This window comes from Amyelois transitella, chromosome 29 (genome assembly GCF_032362555.1).
Source record: "Amyelois transitella isolate CPQ chromosome 29, ilAmyTran1.1, whole genome shotgun sequence".
NCBI classification, from domain to species: Eukaryota; Metazoa; Arthropoda; class Insecta; order Lepidoptera; family Pyralidae; genus Amyelois; species Amyelois transitella.
The window spans coordinates 1,838,702-1,855,767 of NC_083532.1; the positions used below are offsets into that span (position 1 = coordinate 1,838,702).

Here is a 17,066-nt window from a genome sequence, read left to right on the forward strand (position 1 = left end):
TGTAGTTACTGTAAAAAAGCAAAATGTGTAGTACTTATTTCTAAACAAGTTCTGAACAAGATCAACAAACAACTCTATAATAAATATTCAATTAAATTAATATTTCATGTTTCAAAGAACGTATAATATTTTATACCGAAAAAAATCCTGATTCATAAATTTTTAATATCAATCAACTTTCAACAAATAATGAACACAACTAAAAGTTTTTGACAGTGATAAGAAGAAAACAATCCAAACTGTCAAGTCCAAAGAGTCAAGTCAATTTATCCATTTGTTTTCTTGTTGCGGTTTGCTGTTTTTGTAAAATAAATAGAATATACTGGAGAAATCATTGAAAAATGACGACTAATAACATTGAAGAGATATTTGGCAAGTTCCAAAATAGCTTAGATTCGGAACAGGAGTTGCGAGAGGTTGGTTTATAGAAAAATATTTAATAAAATTACATACCTACATTGTTAAATTATAATAATGATTGTTGTTATTGATTGTTTTAGAAGAGGCCAATTTCATTTTATACTAATTTTTACACCCGTTTAATTACTAATGTAAAAATGAGGTGAAAAATAAGAATTACAAGTTTGTAAATTTTTTTTCAGGTTATAAGAAACATTTGCAGGGAAACTGACCACATTTCGCGTGAAATAATGTCAATTCTACAGATAATTCATCACGACAGCGCCGGTAGTGAGTAACTAACTAATTTTACTACTCTAGATAAGTACGATTTTATTTCTCATACACCTACCACTTTATAATGATGAAATTGTTATTAAGATGTACATAATAGATTGTTAGCTCATCATAGAGCGTTGGTGGTCGAATCCTCACCACCTCTGAGGTTTTAACTGGTGCTAACGCTAAGAGGTTGAGGTTATTAACCCATCACCTTAATAAAAGAATCTGAAGTAAATAAGTCTTGATTTACTTATTGATTGACTTTCATTATCTGTTCATTTTGATGTTTCAGTTAGCAAGGCTTGTATGAAGTCTCGTGAGTTGTTTGAGAAGGCTCGGGTCAAATATCAAACGTTGAAGCAAGCTGTGCCTCGCACTGACTATTACAAGTAAGTATGATTACTTTTCGATAATTCTTGAGGATTTTTCGTTTACTTCATCTATATATTTTTTGTTTTATGATCAGTTATAATTTGAGGTCACTAAATAAATAAATATATATGGACTTGTGTGACGAGATACTAACTCAACATACTAACTTAGCCAAAATTAGACTCGCAAGTTTGGGTAGTACTGTAGTGAAATATAATCAATTATAAAGGTGCAGTTAAAGTGAGCACCTGCATATTGGCTAAGAACTGCACATTGAAGTCTCAATGCAAATCTTATAATCCTTCTTCTTCAGCATATATTTGCCCACTGCTATACGGCCTATACCTCTCTAAGGTCTATTTTAGAGCTATTGACATTGCAGTCACTAGTTGTAAAAAGTTATAGTAAAAAGTTAGTTATACACAACAGAAGACAGAAGGAGAACAAAGAGAAAAGTAATCAAAATAAAAGCACTATATTGTGGATATAAAATGAAAATATTTGACAGTAAATATAATATCTGTCATTTTTTACGAACTAACAAGTCATGGCTACTGTTGCATTGCTGTGGCATACATAAAGAGGGTTGCCTACAAAAGGGTTGGACTAGTGGGTTAATGGTATGTTTAACCCTAATAATTCACTATTATGTTGATTGTCAGGTACCATGATCACTGGCGCGGGATGACCCAGAGGTTCTGCTATTTAATTGCGTTGACCATTTGGCTGGAAAAGGGGTTTTTGGTCTCCCACGAGACCGTCGCACAGATCTTAGGCAGTAAGTTTGTTTCATTCATTCATTTATTTAATCATGTCTATATCCCTTGCAGAGTAGACAGAGCCAGCAGTCTTGAAAGACTGACAGATTGATTCTCAATTTTGCGTTCAGCTTTCTTGAGGCAGTTGACTCTCTCTCTACGGAACATTATATTCAGATTGCCACGTTATTAGGGTCAGGCAATAATTTAAGTTTTTTTTTGTCCTGGCAACATTCAACAATTCCCTCTGCCAACTGTTGTGAATCGTACTGGATTCATATTTCAAAGTTCTTTATAAGTGTTATTATAGTTCTATATAGTATACTAAAGGATGCCCGCGGCTCCGCCCCCGTCTAACAAAAAAATACCATAATTCCCGTTCTCCCCTCTCTTCTCCCCCTAGACCACATGAAGAATCTTCACGCCAAATTTCAAGTCTCCAGACCCAGAGATTTGGACATTGGTCATTCACTTTCTTCTTTTATATGTTTAGTTACACAGGTGGTTTTGCTTGACATGCTGTAGTGTGTGGTCCTTCGAGCCGGATATCACGTGACCTTATTTGAAATGTATTCCAGTGTAAGTTGTTGTTGGCAGTAAGCGCTGTGGAAGAGAAGGAGGGGTTCCACTTGGACATCGAAGACTACCTCGTGGGGTTGTTGCAACTGTGTTCCGAGCTGGTGAGTAAATGAACAAATATAAGTTCGTGAATCTTATTCTTTAATTTTTTTATTAAATAAAAATAAAAATCGTTTATTTCAGAATTAACCCAAAGTAACCCATGTGGCGTGTGGTTCTCGGTGTTCTTTTTTGTACTGGTACAAAAAAGAATAGGACCACTCCATCTCTTTCCTATGGATGTGGTAAAAGGCGACTAAGGGATAGGCTTACAAACTTGGGATTCTTCTTTAGGCGATGGGCTAGCAACCTGTCACTTTTTGAATTTCAATTCTATCACTAAGCCAAATAGCTGAGGGTGGCCTATCAGTCTTTTCAAGACTATTAGCTCTGTCTACCCTACTTGTCTAGGGATGTAGACGTGACCACATGTATGTTTACCCATAATGTATTAGTAACGAGGAGACTTAGAACTTGTTCAGACGGCTTCGTGCCTTTGACTAGATGAACAGGAGTCTAGTGCTGCGTAATAGCACTGTCCAGGTCCAATCTACTACCAACCGTCTTCATCATCATATTATTATATGTTACTTTTAACTTTTATCAAAGTGAAACATCTGTTATAGTAAAATTACAAGTTTTGAAAATCGAATGAAGGAAACTTCTATCAGTTAAGTTTCTACAAACGTAAAATATGTGCTGTGTGGTTACCGGCACTGATGAAGAAAAGAATAGGACCACTTCATCTTGTTGCGATGGGCTAGCAACCTGTCACTATTTGAATCTCAATTCTATCATTAAGCCAAATAGCTGAACGTTGCATATCAGTTTTTTTAAAGACTTGTTTCTGTCTAGGGATATAGACGTTTTTATATGTATGTATGTATCATTAAGCCAAACAACTGAATGTGGCCTTACATTCTCGACGTTATGGCCTCTGTCTACCCAGCAAGGTACATAGACGTGATTATATGCATGTTTTATACTTCCAGTCGCGTCTCGCGGTGAACGCTGTGACCCAGGGTGATTACGGTCGACCGATGCAGATCTCGAAATTCGTCATGGAGTTGAATGCTGGCTTCAGGTAAATCCCTTTTACTCAAAACTTGACTTGGTAATTGGAAAAATTGGAACATATTGTCATTATGTGCCTGCCTACAACATTTGCACACTGTAATGAAATGACGGTAAAACATGTTGGAACACTATACTATAATAATTTTGACATCGTCAATGCGTTTATATGTTATTCTACAAATGTGGCAAATAAATTTGTGTTATATTATCTTTGACCCATACTGAACTGAACATGGCCTTTCAATATTTATGTGACAGTTGGCTCTGTCTGCCCCGTAAGGGATAAAGACGTGATTATAATGTATTTATTTTATCTTAAAAACATTGAATATTTTATAATTCCTATTATCAAAATTTGGCGAGGGTTAAAAAGAAAGGCATATTAATAAATTATTGGACTGAAATTTTTAAATTCACTACCAAAATTTTTTCAGACTATTGAATCTCAAGAATGATCATCTTCGAAAGAGGTTCGACGCTCTCAAGTACGACGTGAAGAAGATTGAAGAGGTTGTCTACGATCTCAGCATCCGAGGACTGCTGCCGAAGGCCGAGGGCGAAGCACCTGTTGTTAGCGATAATTAATAAATAAGATCTAAATTTAAACAGTTTTATTTATTTTCACGGATGAATGAAAGCAGGTTGACTGAGCAGATATACAAGGAAAGTGTGAACGGAAAGGTCGGAGTGGGAAGGCCTAGACGAACGTATCTTGATCAAATTAAGGACGTCCTGGCAAAGGGTCAGGTCAAGAGTACCCAACACCAGGAGGAAGAAGAGGTGTTATTTAAAAACCTACAATCCGTTCAGGCTGTAGTAGGGAACATAGAAATCCAAATAGACTTGAAACATAACCTATCATTGCCACGATCTCTGCATACTTCTTTCGCTTCATCCACATTCAAATATAATAATGCCACTAATTTAGATTACTTATTCTGAAATGATTGATTGATGAAATTATTAAATACCATCCTGGTGAACTTGAACTTGCAACGAATTGATGGAAAAATTAGTACGTCGCCTAAATGCAAATATATATGACACCATGACGACAGAATTATCGTTTATATGGAGGTAGCGGAACAATGTGCGAAATCCCATATAGAAAGCGGAAACGGATGTCCCTCCTCCAATACTATAATCCCGCCCCTCATCTTTCCGCACTTGCATACGATTCTAGATTGACATCATGTTTCGTTTAATGCATTGGAAGTGGTCAAAGAATGCCAAGAAGAAATGTCATATGTCACTGTCTCATGATATGACTTCTTGGCAGCTAGCATCACTAGCATCTTGGGATTCTTTTTGGGGTTCCATATTCTAAATGCTAAATGTAAAATCGGGACCCTCCAGGATTACTGAGCCTCCGCTGTCCGTCTGTCCGCCTGTCTGTCACTAGGCTGTATCTTATTAAACCGTGATAGCTAGAAAGCTGAAATTTTTACAAATGAGGTATTTCCGTTCTCGCTCCAATAACAAATACTAAAAATTTTAAGGGTTCAAAATACATTCAATAAGTGTCTTTTATTCGTAATTATTAATAAAGGTAACTTAAAGATGCTAAATTTTTTTTACAGAATATTTACATGTATATTATATTCAAAGTAATTAATAAAATAAATACTAATAAATAATTATTAAAGCGGGCTTCCTAACAACAAACGTATTTATTAAGCAATTTTGGTCGATTTTAATTAACAGGTAGAAACGTGAATACGAAAAACAAATATTTAGGTAACATACGTGCGTGATGATAGTACGGAACACTAGTGTGCGAGTCCTACTCGCACTTGTCTGGTTTTTTTCTCCTCTTGGCTACTTCCAATACAATCAGAATTTGTTTTGAAAATTTCGTTGATTTTTGTGTAAATTTTAATATATTACAATTAAGTGGGTATATTAAACGTATACAAAATTGCAGTTCAAAAATGTCGTTCGATGTAAATTGGGACATCGATAAATATAAAGAAGACCACGAAAGCGACGAACATTGGCAACTGCGGCGCCTTTTCATGACTAAGTGGAAAAATAATTATCCTGAAGAGAGATTGGTTTGTCTGGCGAGAGTATTTGCGAATATCGAGTTCATGGGATGCAGGTATCCAATAGAAGTTATGCAAGAAGTGTCCAGCTTGTCAAAAGAGGTAAACTAACCTTTGTAGAGGTATAACTGAATTTGAACGTGTTTTGGTTCAATAGAATATTGTTATCATTAAGACAGGAACATTTTCAGGGTGCTTTTGTTTCAATGTGTATTTAATGCAAACTGGGACATTAATAGATATAAATTAGACCATGGAAAAGCTAAATCACATCTTGTCATATAGTTTACAGTCAAGTACTTAAAATCATCATCTGTGTCTGATTACATTTCTTCCACTCTTGATATCTTAATTTTTTCTGTTCTTAAGCATCTTAAGCCTATCATTAGTCGCCTTTTACGATATCTATGAGCAAGAGAGGAAGTGGTCCTATTCTAAAGTGCCATATAAACCACGTAGCACTTATAACAACAGTTATTATTAACATATTAAAAAATGCAAAATACAGGTGTCCGAAATATAATTTTGTATTGTGATCCTCATATTGTCAGGTTGGCTGGAAGTGATCCCACTTAGGGATAAGCCCGCCTTTATACTGTATTACTGTAATTATATTTGTAATGTACTCCTTTGTAATAAACAATAAAGCATTTATTTACTTAACAAGAGTCTTCACTTATAGGTGGCCCAGGAGTACAGGAACAGCAAAAGAGGAAAACTCCAGAGAACTTTTGTGTCGGCCTCTGATGCTGCGGAGGACCGAGCTAAAGGCATCAAACGTCAGGGTGGAGTCATAGTAGACGCACCACAAGCAAAAAGTTCCAAAATCCAATTCGTACCGCAAGGGCAGGTTGTTGAACCCGAAAGGGACAACGTAGTGGATAATGACAAAATTGACATATCTGACGATGACGAAGCAGAGAATAAAAATGGAGAATCCGGTCAGGTTGAAAAGAAGCGTTCGGAAGTTGTTGACGCGAATGAGTATCTGAAGGACATGGAAAGAGTGAAATGTTTGGACGTACGGTTGTTCAAGGAGGGAATGTTCCATAGTATTTTCGGAAGAATGGTGCTGCTTATACGGCCGTGGGCCGGCAAATTATGGAACATACAGAGTAAGTACGTCTTTTATGCCGTGTGGTTTCCAGCACTCAAGAATAGAACCACTACATATCTTTACGAAAATTGCTTCTAAGGGATAGGCTTATAAACTTGGGATTCCTCTTGTAGATATGCACTAGCAACCTGTCTCTATTTGAATCTCAATTCTATCATAAACCACACAGCTGAATGTGGACTTTCAGTCTTAACAAAACTGTTCGATTTCTCTACCCTGCAGGGGATATAGACTTGACTATACATATGTTTGTAGGTACTCTTTTATGACGATAGAAAATAGTTTATCCACTGTAATGTATTCAAATTTCATATGTTTTATTTTATTATAATTTGACATTTTAAACATCGCTTTAATTCTTTCAAATCTTTTGACTTATTGCCTTAACCCATCCATACATATAAAAAATTGGAACTGACCAATGTCTGTACTTAAAAGATATTGTCAATAAATCGATAAGGGTAAGACTAACAGAAGCCAAAATATAATTCTTAATATTTCAGTCTGTCGGTTACGCTATCACGCCTGAACCACGAAACTGACTTAATAAAATTTGGTACAAAGATAGAGTATGAGAAAGAAAATAGGCTACCTTTTATTCACATTTTTTATGTAGACTGTGCATTCATTCCACGATTAAGATATAAAAGATCTTTATTTGTAAATTGACATCTGGTGAATGAAAAAAAAAAATGAATTTCGAAATTCGAAATCGACACTTGAATTATCTTCCATCACTGTTACAAGTTAAATGTATTTCAGCTAGCTGTCAAGTGTGCGGTGTTAATCTCCAGAATTCTTACACGAACAACTTGTACAGTTTGACATTGAACGGAAAACTCCTGGCCGAAGCGACCGGACCCACCAAGCAGGAGGCCAGGAGTATTGTGGAGATGATGGCTTGGAATGTGAGTTTTACATAACATACATATGGTCACGTCTATATCCCTTGTGGGGTAGACAGAGCCAACAGTCTTGAAAAGACTGAATGGCCACGTTCAGCTATTTGGCTTAACGATAGAATTGAGATTCAAATAGTGACAGGTTGCTAGCCCATCGCCTACAAGAAGATACCAAGTCGTCTTTTACGACATTCATGGGAAATTGGTTCTATTCTAAAGTGTTGAGAACCACACGGCACCTTACAACACGATATAAAGTATTGAAAGAGGGTGAAGTGTTAGTCATTTAAAATCATTTAATTATTTCAGAGGCTTAAAGAGGAAGTGATCAGCGTTGTGGTCAAGGAGCAATGGATAGCCCAGGGCGACGCCCGGATATCCGTTAGTGACGTCACGGGGAAGAGGGACGACTTCGGGACGCCCGTCGAGAACAGCGTCGCTACTAAGTAAGTTGACGAGACCTGTATATAGATGGCGTTTTACGTAAAAATGAAACAAACCCGTGCCGTGTAACTACATGGTTTTGTTTCATTTTTACTCCCGGCACCAATATGAAAAAGAATAGGATCACTCTTTCTAATTTTTCTATGAATGTCGTAAAAGGCGACTAGCTAGCAACCTGTCACTACTTATTTGAAGCTCAATTCTATGATTTAGCTAAACAGCCCAACATGGCATGGCCATTACAGTCTTCGAGGCTGTCGGCTCTATCTACCCCGAAAGAGATATAGACGTGACAATATGGTATGTATGTTTCAGTCGATTTAAAAAACAGGTAGAAGCGTGAATATAAATAATAAACATTTAAGAAACAAACGTGTTGATGTTACGGAACTCATTGCGGGCGAGTCCGACTCGCACTTGGCCGTTTTAATTCATTTATCATCTCTGAATCAGCGCGAGCCCGACACGCACTTGGCCGTTTTAATTCATTTATCATCTCTGAATCAGCGCGAGTCTGACACACATTTGGCAGATTTAATTCATTTATCATCTCTGAATCAGCGCGAGTCTGACACACATTTGGCAGATTTAATTCATTTATCATCTCTGAATCAGCGCGAGTCTGACACACATTTGGCAGATTTAATTCATTTATCATCTCTGAATCAGCGCGAGTCCGGCACACACTTGGCCGTTTTAATTCATTTATCATCTCTGAATCAGCGCGAGTCTGACACACATTTGGCAGATTTAATTCATTTATCATCTCTGAATCAGCGCGAGTCTGACACACATTTGGCAGATTTAATTCATTTATCATCTCTGAATCAGCGCGAGTCTGACACACATTTGGCAGATTTAATTCATTTATCATCTCTGAATCAGCGCGAGTCTGACACACATTTGGCAGATTTAATTCATTTATCATCTCTGAATCAGCGCGAGTCCGGCACACACTTGGCCGTTTTAATTCATTTATCATCTCTGAATCAGCGCGAGTGCGACACGCAATTGGCTGTTTTTATTATTATTAATCCTCTCTGAATCATTTATTTAGCAAATCCTACTACTATTATAAAGGCGAAAGTTTGTATGGATGTTTGTTACTCTTTCACGCAAAAACTACTGAACCGATTACCATGAAATTTGGTATGTAGGTAGCTGAAGACCCAGAATAACACATAGGCTACTTTTTATCCCAAAGTTCCCGCGGGATTGATAGGGTTTCCATGCGGACGAAGTCGCGGGCGGCCTCTAGTACATACATGCAAGAATTAGGCTAAAGGCTACATCAGTATGTCATTATTGACAGGATGATGAAGCTGATGGGGTGGAAGGGCGGAGGCCTGGGGGCGGAGTCGCAGGGCATCGCGGAGCCGATCAAGCCTAACTTGCAGATGGTGAGACGCAGTTAAAAAGATTTTATAAGTTTTTACAATACTATACTACTACTACTACTGCTACTATTTTTACAATGCTGTGCCGTGTGGTTCCCGGCACCGATAGAAAAAAAAAAAGAATAGGACCACTCCATCTCTTTCCCATGGATGTCGTAAAAGGCGACTAAGGGATAGGCTTGTAAACATGCGATTTTTACAAGCCTATCCCTTAGTCGCCTTTAGGCGATGGGCTAGCAACCTGTCACTATTTGAATCTCAATTCTATCATTAGACATTGTTGGCTCTGTCTACCCCGCAAGGGATATAGACGTGACCATATGTATGTATGTATGTATGTATATTTCCAGGTGAATCGCGCCGGTCTGGGCAGCCTCGGCTCGGACATAAGGCAGTTGCGTAAAGCTGGTCAGGATCTGATGCAGCGCTATCTCGCATCGGACACTCTTGACCTGGATTTGGTGTTCAGCAGCGATTTCACCAAGGTGATTCTGAATTTTCACACTACCTAATAATAAACGGAGTGTGAATGAGACTGGTGGAGTGGTGATTCTAATTATTTTTTGGGTTTTTTTGTAAAGTGCTGTGTTGTTCCAGACACCAATAGGAAAAAGAATAGGACCACTCCCATCTCTTTTCCGTGTATGTGTCGTAAAAGCCGACTAAGGGATAGGTTTATAAACTTGGGATTCTTCCTTAAGGCGACGGGCTAGCAACCTGTTACTATTTGAATCTCAATTCTATCATTAAGCCAAGCAGCCGAACGTGGCCTATTAGTCTTTTTAATACTGTAGGCTCTGTCTACCCCGCAAGGGATATAGACGTGATTATATGTATGTATGTTGTTTGTAAACTCTTTATTGCACAAAAAAAAATGTAATCATACAGTTCTTGAAATTAAAAAAAAATGTACAATGGCGGACTTATCCCAATTGGGATTTCTTTAAGTCAACCAAACCAAAATAGGAAACCCGTTCTTTAAAGACTGTTGGTTCTGTTGACGCCGCAAGGTATAAAGACGTGATAATATGTTTGTATGTTAATTGTAGGATGAACGAGCGACGTTGCATCAGATAGCGCAGAGGGCAGGCCTGGCGTCGAAGAGTTACGGAGATAAGGACAGGTGAGACACACACACACACACATACAATTTTAAGTTAAGATTTTTATCCTTATGGCAGTTTTGTTGTTATTCAACAATTTTCTTAATTAAATTTCTCAATAATGAAAAGTTGTTCCAACTATTTGTTCGAAAATTAAAATATTATTAGTATCTTTTTTATTATCAGCAAGACGAAATTTTTAACATTTTTTTTTGTAAAATTTTATCTGTTGTCTCCAGATTTTTGGTCGTGAAAAAGAAGCTAGACCCGTTCTCTCTGGCCCGAGCGGTCATAGACAAGGGCGGTTGCACGCCGAAGTACCAAGTGTTCATTCCCGCGGGACTACAACGGACTTCAAGACGATAGTGTTGTGTGAAGTGTGAAATAGTGAAGTGGTTTGTCGATAAATTGGGCGTATCGATAAAATAACCATTAAAGACAATAGAAATTCTAAATAAATCAATAGTTGCCAGTATTCGGCGTAGTTTAAAAAGTAATGTGACTAATGTGGTGTACCTACTTCTATGGTCTTACATTATTTCAACTTTCGCACGGGTAGCAAATCTTCCTCTTGAATAACTCTATCTATTATAAAACAACTGCATCAAAATCCATTATGTAGTTTTTAAGATCTAATCAGACATACATATACATACATACAGACATCATACATATGGACATAGGGACAGAAGCGGGAATCGACTCTGCTTTATAATATGTAGTGGTTCTATGCGCATACGTTCTGAATAATTTTGATTTTGATTTTTTTTAACAACATTGGATTCAAGGTTCCCTTTTTGACGTCAAACTAAAATTGCGATGCTCAGAGGTTTCATAGCCTACTTATGAGCAGTGACTATAATTCAGTTGATGTATGATACGATATGCAATAAAGATTTTGAATTGAATTGAAACACTATGTATAAGCAGCAGAACAAACTACCCTGTAGCTTTCTGTTCAAATGTAATTTTTAGGCAAAATAGAGCCTAGTATTTAAAATAAAGCTTAATTTCTGTGACACATCTTAATGCACATATTTTATTTGAAGTAGTAGGTACATAAACAACATATCAATATTTGCAATGGGTTAGCAAATTACCACAAATATCTAAATTAAATTTATTGATAAATAATAAATAGCTGAATATTTTGATTGTTTATTATTTTTGACAACAGCTTAATGTTTTAGTGAAGAAAAATTTACGTTTACCTAGATTTTCAGAACTATAGCTAGCATAATTTCTATGAGAATGTCATTATCAAAATATAAAGTTAGTTAAGAAAAAAAATTGATTTATGAAACTTTATTGTTGTTTTACAAAAACACATATGATATCGATAGAGGAAAAATTACCTATACGCTAAATACGAGATCGATGGCATAAAAATTATCGATACTTTGAACTCACTAGCAACCGTTGGGGTATCTACAGATATTTTACAAGGGGTCCCTATGAAGTGAATTCTAGGGTGGCATTTCGCACGAATGAAGTTATCTAACAAGACTTGAATCCACGCAATATCGGAACTGTGCCTTACAACTATGCAGACTGCCACCATTTTAGGTCAAGTCAAACTCCGGTCCACAGATACATATCAGATAACCCACACCGGTGTAACAGTTTAGATTTTATCTGACTATCAAATTAGTATGCGAAAAATGTTTTATTGTATTCCTAAAATTTTATTTATACGGGATAAATCGATTTCGATCAGTATAAAACTCGCGGTTTACCATCCGAAAGTTTACTTTTTACCGAGCTGTCAAACGTGATTCCCGCCAAATCTAGCACTTTTTAAAAATGAACGCGAAATTGGCATATGCTTTGGCGACTTTCAGCCTTTTGTGCGCTATGGTGGATTGTTCGTTTATAAAAGCCAATAATATACCTAGAGTTGGGAGGAGCAACGAAGCGGACGGCCCGTATGACCAGGAAAACGGTTACGTTATAAAAACAAGCAAAAATATACCGAGAATGGGAAGAAGAAACTATGATTCTGTGAGTATTACATCGTCTATTAGAGACTACATCTTTTTTCTTGCCCCGATCGTTTCCATAGTCCTTTCAAATCGGCGTACACAATGCAAAGAAAGACCATTAGCTCTGTACTTAAAATGGTGTTATGAACTTTTCCATTTACATTCCTCTTTGCATATTTGCGAACCATAATTTTGTTAGATACTAGCTGTATTGCCGTCTTATATACCCAGACAACGGTCAATTACTATTTGATTTACCTACGTGAAAATATTCTTCTACATAGACACGGACTGGTAATTGGTAAATGGTAGATTATCGACTTAATTATAAATGGCTTTAATATGTTTACACACAAAAGATACATGCTCGACTTTTTAGTAAGTTTCTATGAAGATTTTACTTACCTATAATATTTTTGTTTCAGCAAAATCGCTACGACATACCGAAATTCTATGACTTTCCTCTCGACGGTTTTCAATCTGGTAATAAATTTATTAATATTATCACGTCTTTATTCCTTACTATGTAGACAGAGTCAAAAATCTCGAAAAGACCGAATGGCCACATGGCCTAAAAGAACCCCAAGTTTATTAGCCTTTCCTTTGATTGACTTTAATTGTCTGTATGGAAATCTATTAACGCGTTATTATTAGTACTTAATAATCTTGGTTTCATCGCTGTTAAAAGGATTAAATAATAACATTCTTTTTCAGATGAGCCATCTAGATACAGTCCGGAGCAGATTGGGAAATACTATGAATTTCAAATGGAGAATATGAAGAAATAAATCGATTTAAAATTTCGAAATCCGATTGACTATCGATGAAAATGGCGGGCAATGTGGCATAACCTGTTTTCGAATATTTTTTTTGTGTTTTCTAGTCAATGTAATAAACTTTTCGGCACTAATTATATTTTTATTAATATACTTACTTGTAACACAAACACGAGTGCGGTTGAAACAATATAAATTAATCATGAGAACTTAAGAACCCCGCCCAGGTATTTAAATGTTTTAAATGCGTATGTCTGTTACGCTCTCAGTTCAGAGTTAAACCCGGTAAAGCACTGGATTGATTTTCATTAAATAAAAGTATAACATTTTTGTAATTTTTCACGGGAATGTGAAAGCCCGAAATTTTTGTAAGCGGGCAAAAGCTAGTTTGGGAAACAAAACAATGAAATAAATCCAACATATTTATTATTCTACAAATCATTTAAATAACTATTTGTTTGATGTACAAAGTAACAAATTAGGATACAAAAAATTGTTAAAAGCTTTTATAAAAATGACGCTCGGCCGTTAAAATTGATAAATAAAAATGTTTTTAAGAAAACTAATTTGTTACTTTACATGATTTTTAAATATTTTGGATGATGCTACATTTATCGCTTAGAAATTATAAATACATAACATTCATGTACATAATTGTGTAACAAATTCTATTTTCCCATTTAGTAAGCAATGTTTTTCTTAGCTTATTATTGAAAGCAACAAAAAAATCAATTTTTGAAATTGGAAAGCCTTCAGATTTTTTTTAGCATAGGAACCGGTATGGTGTATCTCTGAATTTAAATTACGAAAAACAAAACAAATTTTAAGCGGAACTGTGTCGCATCACCCGTCTCGCTCGCACCCGTGCGGGCGTTTATTCCGTCATCCAGTACAGACGAGAGCCGAATCTTGCCGGTTTCTTCTCCGCGTTCTCGGGAAGGGCGGGAGTCGCGTCTGGATACACGGCCTTGGGTTCCGGGAGGGGTTTTGGTCTGAAGAGAAAAATATCATTGTTTTCAGCCAGGTATATAAAGAAAGAAACTCCACCTTGGCCATATACGGTATATGATATACCAGTGACTCTTTTCTGAGTTAAGTATGTATGTGTGAGTTTAAATGCTAAAAGCTGTATTACGATCAAGGAAACCTTCGAGCCCTACACATTAATGATTACCTGAATGATAAAAACATCTGGCTTGAGCTTGGCACAGGAACCTCATAATGAATTGTAGTTTGATTTGAATCTAAATCAAAATTCAGTACACTCTGTACATAAATCTATTTAAAATTGGTAATCCATAAAAATATATATATATTTTTTTTTTATATTAATTTTAATCGCACGAAAAAATATAGCTATAATAAAAATCTAAACACTGATAATTTTCACGCGCAAAAACGACTTATGTGATTTCTTTCTCCATTTTTATCTCTTCGGTGTCCAAGTTCTGAAGGTTGTTATTCCCTTAGTAGACTTTCACGACATCCCACCATTATTTATCTCTTCAGTGCCTTCTCATATGAGGCAGCTTCTGTATCAAAGCAGATCTATTCTACTGGAAGTTTAATGAAGTTACCTCTTAGTATCGTGCACTCGAGCCTCAGTGAAGTACCCGAAGTCTGGCCGTGGCAGGTTCAGCTTGTCGAGCATGCACGTATCGTACACGTTCTGTGTCTTGCGGCAGCTGGAATAATAAATATATATATATAGTTGCTTCAATATAGCTAAATCATAACAAGGTGCCGTGTGCTTCTGGAAAATAAATAGAGGTAACTTTTACACTTTTTCCCATCCTGTTATAAATGTATGTATGATGATATGTATGAGCAATATGGCTCCATGATGGAGCTGAGATTCAAATAGTGACACTAGGTTGCTAGCTCACTGCCTACAACAGGAATTCCCAGTAAGAAAGTAAGACTATCCCCTTAGATGCCTTTTACAACGTCCATGGGAAAGATATGGAGTGGTTCTATCTTTTTTCTTCTGGTGCTGGGAACCACATGGCACTTAATTTTGTACAGTTTTTTTTCATTCAGTCTATCTACTATATCATAACTACACTATGAGAGGATCCCCAACTAAGATTGTATTCTACAATATTTCGTCAAAATCTGTGCAGTTGATTTTGTGTGAAAGATCAACAAACATTCCCCTTTGCCTCCTTAATAAAATGGGAATGAACAAAAAAAAGATGAGCACTTCCTTCCCATTGACATTTATTTACTTTTAAACCGATTTCGAAAAAAGTAGGAAGTTCTCAGATTGATTGTTTTTTTTTTATAAATTTGGCAGCAACATAAATAAATTAAGAGTTAAAATTAGCTGTAATTTCAGGTACATATTTATTTAATCTAATTTGTTTTTTAATTAATATTATAATACTCAAAAAGAGTGAGATTTTGGATATACAACATTGGGTTCTCAATTACATAAATTCATAAAATCATACTTCCTTCCCAGAGAGTAAGGCAGGGACTATACAATTGACTAAATATTTCCATGTGCCACAATTTCTGCATACAGTAAAACTCCAATTATCCGAACTCCGACTATCCGAATCAAATCAATCAATCCGAAAACGGTTGAAGACCGCAAAACAGCTTACATTGACAGAGATGTTTAAAAAACAATGATTTTTATTTCTAAACTTGTACATAAGTACATTTTATTACTATTTAAAACATGTAAAAATTTCATGTTTCTTTCATTTAATTCAATAAAAAAATAGTGCAATATCAAAACGTAGCTTTTATTCTCTCCAATGGCAATTTTTTTTAATAAAATCCGATTATCCGAATATTTGATTATCTGAATGGGTCCCGGTCCCCATTAATTCGGATAATTGGAGTTCTACTGTACTTCTTTTTTTCATCCACATTTAATGTAACAAATAACCTACTTTATTTCTCTTTACTGAGATCATGCAAAAATGAGAGAATCAAGATCAATAACAAACTTACTGCTGCAAACCATAGTCCCCGGAGCTCTTGTCAACACATTGAGCGTACTGGTTGAACTCACGGAAGCAAGAGTTCTTTACTTTCCGAAAGAACTCCATTGTACAGGCCGTCACGGCTTTACCCTCGTTGATACATTTCCGAGGGTCGTTCTCCTCGAATCTACATAACATAAACTCCTGGAATTGATATAGAATTATGACGACAGCAGGTAGGTATTGTTTAAAAATTAGTAAAAATTAAAAAAATATGTTTATGGTTCTTTATAGGAAAACAAATGTTCTCAAAGCCAAATTAATTAGTTAATTGAACTGATCCAAAGTAAGAGATGGAGTTATTGAAATTTATATTTTTAAGCTTTAACACAGATGTTTTCTTAGGAAATACATTTAATATACAAAACAAAACATAACCTCATTAGACAAGTTATGCAATCAATAACACATCTAGAGGCTAAAAGTATATTTGCGTAATAAAGCAAAAAGATGAATGAAAACTGAACTGAAATATGTTTTTCCTTACATTATTAGCAGCCTCGCAATACTTTCCTAAGTGGAAAGATCCTGCAATTAAAGTTGCCTGGGAAAGATTGACCTCAGGCACGGTCAATTCGGACTCCTCAGGCAGATGAACATCCGCAGTAACCACCATTTTAACTAATTATAAATAACACAGTAAATTTAGAGGCGAATAGGAAACCCAAATAAATAAGAATTTTCTCCCACAAAATCTGTGGAAGAAATCGGAAATAAAAACCTAATTATTTACAGTAGCGTTATAAATGGTCTTCATGCGAAATAGAGCTATATGAACTTTATCGAGAAAAAAAGAGA

At 35.9% G+C, this 17,066-nt stretch overlaps 4 protein-coding genes across 4 annotated transcripts; 3 read left to right on the forward strand and 1 right to left on the reverse strand.

Annotated features, from left to right (window-relative positions):
• Positions 1-253: 253 nt before the first annotated feature.
• On the forward strand, positions 254-4,112 carry LOC106135621 (translin). Its single transcript, XM_060952717.1, has 7 exons — positions 254-416; positions 603-690; positions 974-1,070; positions 1,716-1,831; positions 2,409-2,491; positions 3,422-3,513; positions 3,941-4,112. The coding sequence occupies exons 1-7, from the start codon at positions 342-344 to the stop codon at positions 4,089-4,091; spliced, it is 702 nt and encodes a 233-aa protein (XP_060808700.1). The 5' UTR covers positions 254-341; the 3' UTR covers positions 4,092-4,112.
• Positions 4,113-5,269: 1,157 nt separating this feature from the next.
• On the forward strand, positions 5,270-11,768 carry LOC106141341 (uncharacterized). The gene is made up of 8 exons (XM_060952680.1): positions 5,270-5,653; positions 6,234-6,666; positions 7,431-7,576; positions 7,880-8,016; positions 9,327-9,414; positions 9,762-9,896; positions 10,461-10,534; positions 10,754-11,768. Exons 1-8 carry the CDS (start codon positions 5,438-5,440, stop codon positions 10,878-10,880), a joined length of 1,356 nt encoding a protein of 451 aa, XP_060808663.1. The 5' UTR covers positions 5,270-5,437; the 3' UTR covers positions 10,881-11,768.
• Positions 11,769-12,217: 449 nt separating this feature from the next.
• Positions 12,218-13,350, forward strand: LOC106141342 (uncharacterized). Its single transcript, XM_013342992.2, has 3 exons — positions 12,218-12,515; positions 12,922-12,979; positions 13,211-13,350. Exons 1-3 carry the CDS (start codon positions 12,318-12,320, stop codon positions 13,282-13,284), a joined length of 330 nt encoding a protein of 109 aa, XP_013198446.1. The 5' UTR covers positions 12,218-12,317; the 3' UTR covers positions 13,285-13,350.
• Positions 13,351-13,681: 331 nt separating this feature from the next.
• LOC106141338 (NADH dehydrogenase [ubiquinone] 1 alpha subcomplex subunit 8) lies at positions 13,682-17,022 on the reverse strand. The gene is made up of 4 exons (XM_060952683.1): positions 16,756-17,022; positions 16,237-16,412; positions 14,850-14,957; positions 13,682-14,264 (listed from the first exon to the last, which is right to left on the reverse strand). The coding sequence occupies exons 1-4, from the start codon at positions 16,882-16,884 to the stop codon at positions 14,147-14,149; spliced, it is 531 nt and encodes a 176-aa protein (XP_060808666.1). The 5' UTR covers positions 16,885-17,022; the 3' UTR covers positions 13,682-14,146.
• Between the last annotated feature and the right edge of the window lie 44 nt (positions 17,023-17,066).

Coding starts and splice junctions, on each gene's coding strand:
- LOC106135621 (XM_060952717.1), top strand. CDS start 342: ATGACGACTAATAACATTGAAGAGATATTTGGCAAGTTCCAAAATAGC. Junction 417..602: donor CGGAACAGGAGTTGCGAGAG/GTTGGTTTATAG, acceptor ATTTTTTTTCAG/GTTATAAGAAACATTTGCAG. Junction 2,492..3,421: donor TGCAACTGTGTTCCGAGCTG/GTGAGTAAATGA, acceptor TTATACTTCCAG/TCGCGTCTCGCGGTGAACGC.
- LOC106141341 (XM_060952680.1), top strand. CDS start 5,438: ATGTCGTTCGATGTAAATTGGGACATCGATAAATATAAAGAAGACCAC. Junction 7,577..7,879: donor TGGAGATGATGGCTTGGAAT/GTGAGTTTTACA, acceptor TAATTATTTCAG/AGGCTTAAAGAGGAAGTGAT. Junction 9,415..9,761: donor TCAAGCCTAACTTGCAGATG/GTGAGACGCAGT, acceptor GTATATTTCCAG/GTGAATCGCGCCGGTCTGGG.
- LOC106141342 (XM_013342992.2), top strand. CDS start 12,318: ATGAACGCGAAATTGGCATATGCTTTGGCGACTTTCAGCCTTTTGTGC. Junction 12,516..12,921: donor GAAGAAGAAACTATGATTCT/GTGAGTATTACA, acceptor TTTTTGTTTCAG/CAAAATCGCTACGACATACC. Junction 12,980..13,210: donor TCTCGACGGTTTTCAATCTG/GTAATAAATTTA, acceptor ATTCTTTTTCAG/ATGAGCCATCTAGATACAGT.
- LOC106141338 (XM_060952683.1), bottom strand. CDS start 16,884: ATGGTGGTTACTGCGGATGTTCATCTGCCTGAGGAGTCCGAATTGACC. Junction 16,413..16,755: donor ATTGCGAGGCTGCTAATAAT/GTAAGGAAAAAC, acceptor TATCAATTCCAG/GAGTTTATGTTATGTAGATT. Junction 14,958..16,236: donor GGGGACTATGGTTTGCAGCA/GTAAGTTTGTTA, acceptor TTATTATTCCAG/CTGCCGCAAGACACAGAACG.